This window comes from Heterodontus francisci, chromosome 37 (genome assembly GCF_036365525.1).
Source record: "Heterodontus francisci isolate sHetFra1 chromosome 37, sHetFra1.hap1, whole genome shotgun sequence".
In the NCBI taxonomy this organism is placed as follows: Eukaryota; Metazoa; Chordata; class Chondrichthyes; order Heterodontiformes; family Heterodontidae; genus Heterodontus; species Heterodontus francisci.
The window spans coordinates 13,613,736-13,628,068 of NC_090407.1; the positions used below are offsets into that span (position 1 = coordinate 13,613,736).

Here is a 14,333-nt window from a genome sequence, read left to right on the forward strand (position 1 = left end):
TCCTTTGGGGTATTTTCCTATGGGCCCCAGGCACCATCTAGTAGCTCAACCAACAGACCGCTTTCCAAACATGGACTAGGCAAAATTAATTTTGGTGAGTTATTTGACCAGGGTGGGTGTCCCCGCCAATTGCAAATCTAAATCTGCTCCCACCTGATATCCACATGAGTCATGTGAACCTGAGCGTGAGCCCAAATCAATTCATTTTTTTGCCCCTCACACCCGTTATGTGGTATGACTCCATAAATGCACAATCTGTGTGCTAAGGCTCCACAGCTGTGCACTGTTACTACTACTGGAAGTGAATTCCACAGCCTCAACTCTCCGTAAAGAAGTTGTTCCGGGGCTCTGTCCTAAATCCCTTACATTTATCTTTGCATCTATGGCCCCTCATTCTAGACCCCTTAACTACTGGAAACAGTCTGGTTCTATCAACCCTGTCCTATCCTTTCATAATTTTAAACACTTTTATCTGCATCGTTCTAGTGATAAATACCGCTCCCCCACCAAAATATGTCAAGACTCTCTTCATATTTCTATTTCACAGGAGCACACTGTTGCTGGGGTAGAATTTCAAGAATGAACACTATTGCTGGGGTACAGTTTCATAGATAGACACTGTTGCTGGGGTAGAATTTCACATGTGCCAGCTGTTGCCGGGATAGAGTTTCATGGGGACACATTGTTGCTGGGGTGGAGATTCACGGGTGCACACTGTTGCTGGGGTAGAGTTTCACGGGCATACACTGTTGCTGGAGTAAATACCATCAGCTTACTTAGCACAAATGGAAGGATGATACATGGAGTCTTTCTGCTCTGTATAGCTCAGCACCAGCCTGGGGAGTGGAGTTACTCCATGAGCCAACAGGAAAGGTACATTTTATACTCAGGCCAAGTGTCACTCGAATCCAATGTTTGTCTGAGGAAGAAGCTGAAGATTTTGTTCTAGATAACTATGATTTTCACATTTTTGATGCAATCACTAAGTATTTATTTGTAACAGTAATCCACCACAAATTGATAATAATGAAAATCCCAGTGTGTAAATGTAGATGTTACCAAGCAGTCAAGAGTTGAAGCCAATCCCTCAGTGCTGAGCCCTGTCCCGCCTAGCTGCATTCACCTCTATCCCCTTTAATTTGATGCTATTTTTACAACTGTGTCCTATAGCATGACGCCAGTGGGATTATTTCACTCTGTGGCCATTTGAAATTTGACCGTGAAGATCTGTGAATGTGATAGAGAGATCAGCGTTCTCTCACACAACAAGGGACAGTGGAGTGTGAGCGATATCAGAGTGAATTTCTTGTTTTCTAATTCAGTGTTGCTGCTCCTAAGGTAGAAACATTAGCACCTCTCACAAGGCCTTTTTGTCATATTGGTTATGTCTTTAGGGAACAAGGTACAAATTACCTCCATACCCTCCCCCTTTGCCCAACTAATACTATGTTTGCTCCCCCTCTGGCACTACAACAACAACTTCCATTTATATCACACCTTTAACATAAACATCCTAAGGCACTTCACGGGAGCATAATTAGACAAAAATTGACACCAAGTCAAAGAAGGCGATAGTAGGACAGGTGACTAAAAGAAGACATCGAAAGGAGGAGAGAGAGGGATGGAAAGATATAGGGACCAATTCCAGAGCTTAGGGCATAGGTGGCTGAACGCATGCCTGCCAATGGTATAGCGAAGCTTGTAGGGAATGCATTAGAGGCATGCAGAGTTCTTGGAGGGTTGTAGGGCTGGAAAAAGTTAGAGATAGGAATGAATGAGGCAATGGAGAGATTTGAACACAAGGATGAGAATTTTTAAATTGATGTGTTGGTGGACCTGTTCACCCTGTCAGCCTGTTGTAACCTGGGTTGGACAACCCATGTGACTGTGATATGGTCCCTGCCTGGTGGGACTGGAATTGATGTGGAGCTGGTTCTACATACTCAGGTTGTGCCATTAGTTTTCACTATGCCAGAAGCCCATGAACACATGGAACTGACTTAGTAGTGTTATGAAAGTGCTCCTGTTTTTTGTTAAAAATATTTCTTGAGGAATTCAGTCAAACTGAAGAAATGTTGGACCAGTTTTTTTTTCAAGAGGGTCATCGAGGACACTGAAAGAACTGGTTTGGCAACAACGTTTACTTATCACATGACTTAAGTTACAAATAGAACAGAAACCCTGGTAACCGGGGGAAGATGTGGACAAAGAAGTGACAGTCACGTGCCCCTTGACAGGACAAGCCTGGGAGCAGCAGCGTGCACCTGAGAGAGCAGCAGACTCGAAACTTTTGATTGTAGTGTCAGTGTTTACCTTCTGGAATGAGATAAAGTTCGCGCCCGCTGCTGAAGAAGTTTCACGGAGAAAGAGACCAGATTCTTGCTGAATGTTTAAAGAGTCAAGCATGCAGAAGGAGAAGAGAATTCCCAAGGAAGGGGAGAAGACCACAACCCAGCTCAGTTTTCTGGCACCTCTCCAAAACACCATGAGAATTCCACTGTGTCAACTCATCTTGTCCCCTGTCTTTGAAGAAAAGCCTGCTAAATTAATTCTCAACGCCGCCTGAAAAGAACTGTTCTAAAAGATCTCAATGACCCATCCACGGAGGCAAGAATGTATGCCAGCTTTGGAAAACAACATATCTCATCTGCTGTTTTCTTCAAAAATTAGCAAGTATTCAGTCCAAATGTTTTTTTGTCTGTAACAGAGCTCTGAACAAAAATCCCCTTTTTTTCGGTTAACCATTGTGTGTGTGTGTGTGTGTGTGTGTGTGTGTGTGTGTGAGAGGGAGAGAGGGGTTAAGGTAAAAAGGGAACTTTAAAATTTCAATCTGTGTTTATGCTTTACTTCATTACTAGTTAAGATTTTTTTTATAATAAACTGATAATTTTGTTCATTAACAAAACCTAATTAGTATGTTTTATTCTGGGAAAAATAGAGTATATGATTGGCTATATCAATAAACGGGAAAATTTAAATATATGTTGTGACCTGTGGAGAAGTGGGACTAGAATAAACAGTGCACTCCTCCTGCCTCGGTCATAACAGTAGTCTAGAGTCTGATACAACAGCAGACTGCAAGGGCCTAGGGAGGAAAAAAAGTTACAGAGGATGGTGGATATGTGGGACAGAACTACAAAAGAGTTTGTTTTGGGATCATTCCATATGTAAAAAGAGCAGGATCAATATCAGAAAGAGTTTGCAGATTAGAGCATTAGGAATAGCACTGCTTTAGGGGGAAGAAGTCAGCCATAGAGCTATAGAAAGGTTAGGGCACAGAAAGAGGCCATTCAGCCCATCATGTCTGCACCGGCTGAAAAACTAACCACCCATTCTAATCCCACCTTCCAGCACCTGGTCTGTAGCCTTGCAGTTTACAGCACTTCAGGTGCAGGTCCAGGTACCTTTTAAATGAGTTGAGGGTTTCTGCTTCCATCACTGATCCTGGTAGTGAATTCCAGACACCTACTATGCTGTGGGTGAAAAACTTTTTCCTCATGTCCCCTCTAATCCTTCTACCAATCACCTTAAATCTGTGCCCCCTGGTAATTGAGCTCTGTGCTCGGGGAAACAGGACCTTCCTGTCTAGGCCCCTCATAATTTTGTACACGTCAATTAAGTCACCCCTCAGCCTCCTCTGTTCTAAGGAAAACAACCCCAGCCTATCCAATCTTTCCTCATGGTTGCAATTTTCAAGCCCTGGCAACATTCTTTAAAGCAGGCAATCAACAGATAGTGTTGAAGGGGTGTCCATGGTAAAATGATTATACAGGACACTGCATATAATTGGCTCATTCCAGACTCTTAATGTTGTTAAGACCTACAAAATCATTGTTCTATCCTAGGCATCGGGGTCCGTGGTGGGGGCCTGAAAATGCCTCCGGGAGAGGGCTGCCTGCACCCAGACACCAGGAGGGCCCAGCCCAATATTACCGGCGGCATAGAGGCCTCGTGGCAGCTCCACTGCTGCTCGGCCACGGGACCCCCATTTGAATATTTAAGTGAATTAAAATTAATGAATTAATGATACTTATGCCACCGCCTCATATCCCACTGTGATCTTCGGCCCAGTGGCCTGTACTCCCACGCCTTTGGATCCCTGTCCGGGGAAGCGAGGCACCAGACTGGTGGGAAAGGGGCAGGAGGTAAGTATATCAGTGAAGGGGGGCGGGTGGTGGTGGAGGGCGTTGGGGAATGGGGTCAAAGTAACATCATTGGTGTAGGGGATGGTGGGAAGGCTTATAGTTTAAAGTTTATGCACTTAGGTGGGGGGAAGGTCAGGTGGACAAGCTAAGTGTTTTTGGGGGAAGAGGGCAAATAATTAATTAAATTGTTATTGGGGGTGGTGGGAGAGGGGCAGAAGAAATGTTTTTATTTATTTTTATCTACTTGCGCTTTATATATTAAATTTACTGGTAGGGCTCCAAGCCCTTTAAAAATGGCATCAGCACCTGCACACAGATAGCAGACGCTATTGCCGGGGACGGATAACCAGCACTCTCCATGTGATCGGGGATGGGCAGCTCGCCCACCCGCCCCAGCTATTTAAATGAGCCGCCGCATGAAAGATTGCTGCCATTCTCTTCGCCCACCACCAACATCGGCAGCAGGCACAGAAGATTCAGTCCTTAGATCTCTGATGCCTGCAGGACCTGGAGGCCCTCTCCTTTATACTTGTAAGGGCAGTTCATGAATCTTACAGCATAAGAGGTCATTTGTACCCATCGTGCCAGCCCTTTGAAAGAGCTGATGGTAGAAGTGTTTGCTGTTCACTTGAGATAGGTGAGCCTGCATATACTGTTAAATCCTACAAAGGTTGTTCCAATGTCTTAACATGGTTGTTGGATCCTTTTTTACTCTTTCCTTCCTCCATCTATTCCACATCTCAGTTTTATAATGACGCTCTTGAGTTTCACCTTCTCTTCCCCCATTGTCAGTTCCACAACATTTCATCCATTTTTTCGCATTCTCCTTTTATGCTCTCTCAATCATCCAGATACACTGTCTGATACATTCTCCCTGCTCCTGCATCTTCCACCTTAGCAGACTCTTTGCTAATCTCATCAGTCTTCTCATAAGTATCTGATTGGACAGATGCTTTCTTGCCCATCATTACCCCCTCTGATCTATTAATCCATCATTACCCTGCAGTTCCTCTTTTACTTACTAGTCCACTCAGTGGAATATTCCTGATTCTGATCTTTGATTCATCAATTCCTCCATCCCTCTCATGGAATGCCTTCTGACCCCTCCCTCTTACCTCAATAGCTCTGGACTCCCTTTAACCAACAAATCTCTCTCTGCTCCGCTCCCCCTCTGAAGCACTGATCCCTCTCTGCTCTAGGCCCCTTCTGACTCATTGGTTCCTCTCTGCTTCAGTCCACTCTGACTCACTGGTTCCTCTCCTGCTCTGGTCCCCTTCTGATTCACTGATCCTTTTCTGCTCGTGTCCTTCTCTGGGCTTCCCGTTCTTTTCCCTGTTGCCAGGGATTTTGTTTCGTACAGGAGAATTTGAAGTGCTAGAGGGAGAGAGAGTGAGTGTGTTTCAGTGACATCAGAGGTTGATGTGAGCATCCCACCCCATGGTAATTTTATTTAAAATATGGTTTTAATTTTGTGCAAATGAACTTCGCCATTGACGAAAGGATTGTGCTTCAACTCACACCCCCACACAAGGGAAGGTTTGAATGGTGTATTGTTTAGTGGTATTCAGGAAAATGTACTCCCGTCCACAGAGAGCTGAGCTGATTCCAAAAATCAATTGTTCAAAATGAAAGTCAAAAGTAATTAGAATATTTGGAATTATTTCAAGTTATGATTCAGAACAAAAATGATACTTGAGTTGAGGAATATCAACGGGTGTACCCTGAGAGACATTATGTACCTGAATATGCCCAAAAAGAAACTGGACATAGAGGCAGGGCTGTAGTAGAGAAAGCAGGGAAGGGTGAGAGGAGTAGATGGGGATCACAATGGGTGAAGCAGGCAAGAATCTGAATGGAGGATTAAGGGGATGGATGTAAGATAGCAGTTGGGGGTTAAGATGGGAAATCTGGGGGAAGTGGAGAGAAAGATCAGGAAGGAGCTTGGAGGGCGTAAACCAGGGAGGCTGGCATCGAGGGTGTGGGGAGGAGATAAGGCAGGCAAGGGTTACATTGTACATTCTGGAGGAGTGGAACAGAGTACAGGGAAGATCATCATTAAGGGTATGGAAAGAAACAAGTCATGATTGGATTTGGGGCCTGGTGACTTGAAGAAGAGAAAGGAAAGGGAGGTGCCCAAAAAGAGTTACACCAAGGGATGGGAGGGAAGGAGGGGAGGAGAGTCATTGACATTGCAGGGAAATGATTCAGTAGTTTTCTTGCAGGATGAAAAACTGCCTTTTTTTAAAATAAAGTGAGAAAATCAGGACAAAATATATGAAAATACATACGCCTCCAAAGGGATGAAAGTCATGTGTGCCCAACATGGAGGGAGGAGAAGGGAAATCAGGACACTGGACAAAACAAGCATCGTCTGCGGACAGGCGTAGGCTGTGCAAGTGGACCTGGGTGTACTATGTCTGTAAAGCAGATAGAGTGAGGTCCATTGCAGTGCTGCAGACAGCACACTCTTGGCACAGTGCAGGAACAGACTGATGGAACAGTGATTGCAACCACACATAATTGCTGCCTAGTTAGTGGATGATTGCAGTTTGTGTTTAGATTGTAGGGCATACAAATTACATGACACTGGCTGGCTCTGTCAGCTCCATTTCCAGTGGTCTGTTCTTTCCCAAAAGAAATGTTTCTGTGGTTTCAGTTTAAATTGAGGCTCTTCAAATATGCAGTGGTACACCAGGGCCGATCACATCTCTAAATCTGTAGAAAATGAAACACCTTCTGAACAAAGCTTACAGTGCTTTATACAAGGCAGCCATCTTTTTAACCTGCCTTGCAATTGCTCCTGCTTCAGTTCAGAGACTAGAAGTTTCTGACTGTATTCCTTTAAATCGTTGACATGTCTGCTCCCCATGTAACTCATTGGGTGATTGCATTACGCAGCATTGTACCAGGCTTTACAGATCAATAAGGGCCCAATTTCGATCCCTGATCTTTGTTGCTAGTCTCAGCTGAGATGGGGTACTTGAATTAGCCTCAGTGCCTGGGAAAGGAGAGGGAAAAATTCTTTTTGATTGTCAGTTGTGTCAGGAGGAGAACATCCAGTGGTTACAATGGAGTATCTGGGAGGCAGGATTTCAGGGAAAATTATGACTGAGGATTAAAAGAGAGAGACAATGAAGAACAACATTGGAGGGCACACTGAGGCAGCAATTTAATGGCTATTGTACTGGGAGTGAAGAACAGAACAGCCAGGCCCATGAGGCAGATTATTAGGGGAGACTGGGTCAGGTAAATTTGTACAGGAGGAGAGGAGAGGAAAGTAGGGAATGTGTATTTGAATGAAGTGGATCAGGCAGAGTGAGGACAAGATTTGACTCAACTTTGAATATCCTACAAACCAATTGCCTGCTGACATTCAGTAAATGAGCTGGATGAGAATGGTTCATGGCTGTTGAATGGTATCTTAGCAGGAGTCAAATTGTTTGTACACGGCATTCTAATTAGCTTAAATTCTGGGAAAGCAGAAACTGAGCCAGGTAGCATTTACTTGATGAAATCCAGCTTCTAGAAACAGGCAGCAGCCTCCCTCGCCCAGTTTTCTCAGATCTCCAAATTTCCTGCCAACATAAGAGAACCGGATTTAGTGTAAAAGTGAGCAAAATGCCAGTCTCGCAGAATGTAATCCAGAACAACTCTTTGGAAAAGGAGAAAATTGGGAATAAAATGCTTATTCCTCAGCAATGACAACTTGTATTTATATGTGCCTTTAACTTGATAAAATGTCCCAAGGTGCTTCACAGGAGTGCAATCACACAAAACTAACACCAAGCCAAAGAAAGATACATTAGGAGGGGTTACTAACAGATAGGGTCTTAAAGGAGTAGAGGGAGAGATTGAGGTTTTGGGAGGGAATTCCAGATCTTAGGGCCTAGACAACTGAAGGCATAGTCACAATTGGGGCAAAGAAATGTGGAGATGGACAAGAGACCCGAGTTGGAGAAATGCAGAGGTCTCAGGGAGTTGTACAGCTGGAGGAGGTTACAGAGATAGGGAAGGTGGAGACCATGGAGGGACTCTAACATCATACATTTGTTGTAAAAGGCACAAAAGACTTTGATAGCTGTTCAGCAAGCCCCCTCATTTTATTCTCTCTTTTTTTCCCCCCAATGTTCAGGTGACAGTGAGGTGGTAGATAACATGTATGAGACAGATCCTGAGCCACCAGCTGGGGACAGCGGAGAAGAAGAGACAGAAGACAGCATCATGTCCCCGATCCCCGTGGGCCCACCATCTCCACTTCTCCCCAGCAATGAATTTACTCCCAAGGAAGGGTCCCCATATGAAGCCCCTGTCTACATTCCTGAAGACATTCCAATCCCACCTGACTTCGAGCTGAGAGAATCTTCAGTCCCTGGAGCAGGATTAGGGATTTGGGCCAAGAAGAAGAATGAAGTAGGAGAGAAATTCGGTCCCTACGCAGGGATTCAAAGGGAGACGCTGAAGGATCCAAACTTCGGATGGGAGGTCAGTCATATAATTGTTAATTTATTATTGTTCCTGATTGATTGGGCTCAGGGGCGCTACATGGTTCAGACTTACAACATTTTTACCCTGGCAGTTTGCCACTGGCAGCATCCTTGCCATATTCCCACTGGTGCCAGCCTTCAGTATATATGATGTCAGCTCTACACTTCTGAAGGGGCCCCACTCCTCATTTCTTCACAGCAAACCCATGTCTGGGCCAGAGGAGCACGGCAAGGTAAAACAAAGAGGGCGGTGCTCACAGAACATCACTTCAAAGCAGCTCTCCTGCTGCCTCATCGACAACATAAAGCTCCATTGCTGCACCTAATAGCTCCTGTAGGATCAGTACAGAGAGGGAAAATGCAATCAAAGTGCTTGCTTACATCCGATGTTGTGCTTCTTTGAGGGCTGAGAGTAAGTCACAGGCTCGCCTTTGGAGACACAAATGGTGCATTAGACAAGTAGCTAAAGGAGATGGGGAGAAAGTATCTCAAAAACAAGGAGTCCCAACCATTCCCTCAAAAGAAAATCCATTGATAAATATGATAAGATCCTGTACATAATCAATCCTGAAGAATTGCACAGGGTATATTTTAGTCTTTTATTGGATGTTTACTGTTGTTTGTAATATTTCAAGGTTCTTCCAAAGGCATTTCACAACTATCCCTGTGAGTGTTGGTACAGCTCTGAGAATTCAGATGGTACTTGTGTTATTATACCTATATTTCATTGTTGCTGCATTGCTTGGCTAATGGCTAATGTGATTGAAGGTAAAGTCTCTAACCGAGAGTACGTGCTACTGGACATTTCCCAGCTCTGCTGTCTGTGTTGTGCTTGTGTTAGTCAGAAGGATAATGTGTTTCATGCCAGCTTCATACAAAATAAGATGTGACTGTTTTGGGAATGATGTAGCACTTCTATCAACTATGTTTCCAGTGTGCTTAGTATAGTGCATGACCAAGTAACCAGAGAATAGTATATTTGCTAATCCCTGGGCATTCTTTACAGTAAATTAGTGGATATGCTGCTCTACAATGGCAAGAGTCAGGCCATGTACTAAACAATGTATTAGATAGCTGGTGAGGTACAGCTGTGCATTTTAACTGGTATATCTCCAATGAATAACCACTCTGAGGCCAATTAGAAGCTAATTGCTTGTAGGTGTATCCAGGGGTTAGTCAGCAGTCAAAAGAAACCAACAGCAAATAACTGGCTTTATTTTTATAGTGTGGCACAGAACTTTGCTTATGACAAAAGTGTGACAGACTTCCAGATCCCCGTGGCAATGCTCATAGTGAGTTGAAAGATATGCTGTTTTGCAACAATAGAGCTCTGAGCAACAAAGTGTGACTGAGAAAGTATTACAGAAGTAAGTGTGACACTTACAGGATGTGCATGCTATATGCAAGATACATAATACATTCTAGATATGCAGGACTGATATGAGACTTTGAAGGCATGCAACCTACCAAGCCAATAAAGAATATAAATAGAGTGCCAGAGTGTGTGAAGCAGTTCTCAGATTCTAATCTATGCCTTTTCTTAATCTGACTAAAACTATTTCATGATCCTAATACCCTATTAACCTTCTTGAAAAGTCACCAGGATTTAAATCTAGTCCTTGTTTAAACCTGATCAAAGAGACTCCAGGATTCTATCCAACCCTTGTTTTAATTTCACAGATGATGATTCCAGGATCCTTGCCCAGTCCACATTTAATTGTGACTGAGTCAACTTCAGGATCCTGATCCAATCTGTGATTTAAGATTGTTTCTCATTTCTGTTGATGATGTAATCATATTGTTTGACATTTGTCGTTGTGACAGCATTTCCCTTTTAACGGAAACAATGGCCAATAAGAGGGAATTGAATTAATGATTTTGTGTCTGAGCTTTGCTGGACAATACCAGCATTGTTTTCAAAGCAGCCAGAAGAATGGCCATTGCAAGACTGTCCAATAAAAGTGATGTAACATGGCTGAAGGTCATGTGACCTTCTTCATTTCAGACTTTGATCATTCACCACTGATAGAAGATCAGTGCTGCACTGTCACTTGCACAATGTTGTATTAATCCTCTGTAACAAAAACAAATTGGATTGAGAGCTCAGTCCAGCTGCGCGAAATTAAAATGATGAACCAATAGCAAACAGCACCTGCAGCAATGGTGAACTTTTATTGTGGCGGCCACTTTGACTGGGGCGATGAGGAACAAAACCACCTTAAGGCATTGTATTACCTGTGTCTGAAGGCATCTACATTTTCCTGTTTATACAGAGCCACCCCAATAACGGGTCTACCTCTACAGTTGCCGTCATAATATAAGTGGAGTAATGTGTAGTTTACAGCTCTATATATGTTATCATCTGTGTTACTCAATTCTCGGTATCCATTATTCTCACTCTGGACTATCTGTAATTCTTGGTATCGGTTATATTTCTAACAATCCTGGATATGTATATTTTTTTCTTGGTATTTCTTATTTGAAGACCATTTTATCCATGGTTGCTCTTAGGATCTGCAAAAGCTTTGATCCTGGACACTATTGGAAGCGCACTATTCATGTCCTTTATAACGGAATTTGTTACCAATGGGGGCAGGGTCTTACATGTATCTACTGCCAACTGCACACTATGACTGTAAAAAGGTCTGCATTAGGTCTGAAAATGGTGAGGGGGAGGGGAAACTTACTGGCTTCAGGCACAGGAACTCCAAGGATTAATTTAGACCCATTCTACCAAGACAGACAATTCAATCTATTGGATGCATAGCTTCAGGCCCTATCCATTCTCTGTCTATTCTTCTCTGACATAAATGTGTTGCACTAGAAATCGCCTATTTAAAAACCATTAAATAGCTCTTATTGCAACAAAATATTAGACTAGCATTACTCAAAAGCTATTTAAATGAGGCTGTCTGTCTCTGTCTGTAAATTCAGTTGAAGCTGCAGAACAGTGTCAGCTCTGTAGCTAATGGATTGGATATATGTTGGTTTGAATTAAAAATCCTGACTTACATTATGCTGCACATGTCTGAAGGGCCATTCAATAACATGGAATTTTCGCTTGCAAATCAAAAGCAAAATCCAATTTGTACTTTTGATGACAGCAAAGAGGTGTTATTTGGAGTGGAGAAGTTTTATACGTGGTGCACCCCAGGGGTCAGTGCTGCGACCACTTCTGTTCTCAGAATATATAGATGATGGGACTTGGGCAGATGGAGGACATTCTTAAAACTTGCAGATGACATAAAAGGGGGAGGTTTAAAAACAGCAAGAAGAACTGTAAAAGACTTCAAGAAGAGACAGGTAGATTAGTGAAATTGGCAGATGGGGGCAGATTCAATTTAATGTGGATGAATGTGAGGTAATAGATTTTGAAAGCATGAACAAGAAAAAGGAGTATAACTCAATGGGAAAATGTGGAAGAGTGTGGGTGAACAGAGAGATTTAGACTTCAAACTAAAATTCTCTGACAGGAAGAGTGCAGGTAGATAAAGTTAAAATGAAGAATAATGGCGGCTTGAGTTTTAAAACTAAGTGCACAAATGCAAAAGTAAAATAAATGATAAATTTGTACAAAGTGTTGTTTCAGTCATAATTATACTATAATGTGTGGTTTTGGGCACCGTGTTATTGACAGGATATTAAAACTATAAAGAGTGTACATCATAGATTCACCTGGGATAGGAAACTATAGTTATGAGAGAGAGAGACTTTAGATATTGGGACTCTTTTTACTGGACCAAAGAAGGCTAAGAGGCGATTTCATGAAGCTTTTATAATTATGAAAGGTTTTTGATAGGGTGAATAGGGAGAGACTATTTTCTTTGGTTGAGGGGTCAATTTCACAGGGGCATTAAAACAAAATTGTTCCTGAAAGAGTAGAGAAAGTTTAGAAGAAATTACTTTGAGGGTTGTTGGAGCATAGAATACTTTGCCACAGGAAGTGGATGAGACAGAGACTTATGTGTCCTTTCAAGGACAACCGGAAAAATATTTGAAGCAGGGGAAGAAACAGGGCTATGGAATAGAGTGGATCCGTGGGGTGGTTTTGGATTGCTCTAACAAAGAGCTGGCACTGACACAATTGGCCAAATCGCCCTCCTTCAGTGCTCTAATTTTCGATAGTTCTCTAACATCATTGCTGAGTATCAGCTTTAGGATTGGTGCCATTTTTTTCCAGGTCCGAAACTGGACAGCTACAAAGAGTAGCTGGTAGGGGCATGGCTTGAGTTCTGCAATTTGCCTTATCCTGCTGAAGTTCGTTGAGAACTTGAATAATTAACTTCAATAATTAACACCCTCACAAGATAGGAGTAAGTGTGAAGAACTGGCTTTCTGCTTTCAGAAAGAGTCTTTTGGTGTCTGGTTTACATTTTAGAAAATTTCAGACACCCATTCATAACCTGGACCATCAGGGTATTACCAGACAGGCACAACCCCTATAGTCCTCAGACGAACAAAAACAAAGGGAGTTGGCCTAATGTCACCAAAGCAATGTCGCCATTGGCAACAGAGATGATGTCTCCTTCTCTCCCCTCCTCCTCTTCCTCTGGTGGCTAACAAGACAACAGAATGTAAAACAGGTATTTCTGTTCCATAACCGTTCCATTAGCATTGTCAGAGTGTGTCAGGAAACTGATACATTGTTATATAAAAATCACATCAAAAGTTATTTGCCCATCATTTTAAATAATGATAAAGAATGATAATGCAGAATACCATTTCAAGATGAGAATTGGAATCCTGCAGCAGTACCCGTGTGCTTTTTTTATTTCTCTGTATAGACTAAGCTTTACTTCTGGCAGGGCACTAAACTATGACCTTTTGAGGTATAAGAAAGTAAAGGCGATCACAAAGACTAATCCAGAAAACTACTTCAAATTAAACTACGACAAAAGGACAAAGGGGTAAGAGAATTTGAGACTGATGTCAGGACGTTCTTCACACAAAGAGTCATCACTGTGCGGAGAGGGGTCTTCTGCATCAGCACTCATCAACCCAAGATCTGTCACCCATTCGGTTTGCTGGATGGAAGATTGAGGCTGGCAAAGGCAGGAAAACCAAAGCTTGCCATGGAAGAAACCTGTGGGTGGAGTGGTGAAGACACACACTCTGGAATGATTTGAGTAAGTTAGGAGCTATGATGTGGGAATTTTCTCTGCCTGAGTCAGCTAAATTGGGTCAAATGAAACTCCCTCATCCATATTTATCTTCTGACCTGCATAACGAATATTAAGGGAGACAGTTAGGGTAGATAGAGAGAAACTATTTCCACTGGTCGAGGAGTGTAGAACCAGAGAGCATAGTTCAAATATTTAGAACCAGAGCTTCCAGGAACAAAATTAGGACACCTGGACACGCAAAGGGTGGTAGAAGTTTGGAACTCTCTTCCGCAAACGGCAATTGATGACAGATCAATTGTACATTTTAAATCTGAGATTGGTAGATTTTTGTTGACCAAAAGCATTAAGGGATATGGGGCAAAGGCAGGTAATGGAGTTGAGTTACAGATCACCCATGATCTCATTGAACGATGGAACAGGCTTCAGGGGCTAAATGTCCTACTCCTGTTCATCAGTGACTTAGTGTCCTCATAGTAAATGGAGATGTGCAATAAGTACTGCTTTGCTGGTGTCACCCACATCCCAAGAACTTCTGTTAAAAGTCAGTGATTGAGTTTTGCAGGCAACAGTTGCAGAACTGT

The 14,333-nt window shown here is 42.8% G+C and overlaps 1 protein-coding gene across 11 annotated transcripts in view; it reads left to right on the top strand.

Annotated features, from left to right (window-relative positions):
- prdm16 (PR domain containing 16) overlaps positions 1–14,333 on the top strand; it is a 769,749-nt gene that overhangs the window by 233,718 nt on the left and 521,698 nt on the right. For all 11 annotated transcript variants that reach the window (XM_068017132.1, XM_068017134.1, XM_068017135.1 and 8 more), the window contains exon 2: positions 8,278–8,627. In XM_068017132.1, coding sequence (XP_067873233.1) covers positions 8,278–8,627 — 350 coding nt within the window. The remainder of the gene's footprint in view (positions 1–8,277; positions 8,628–14,333) is intronic.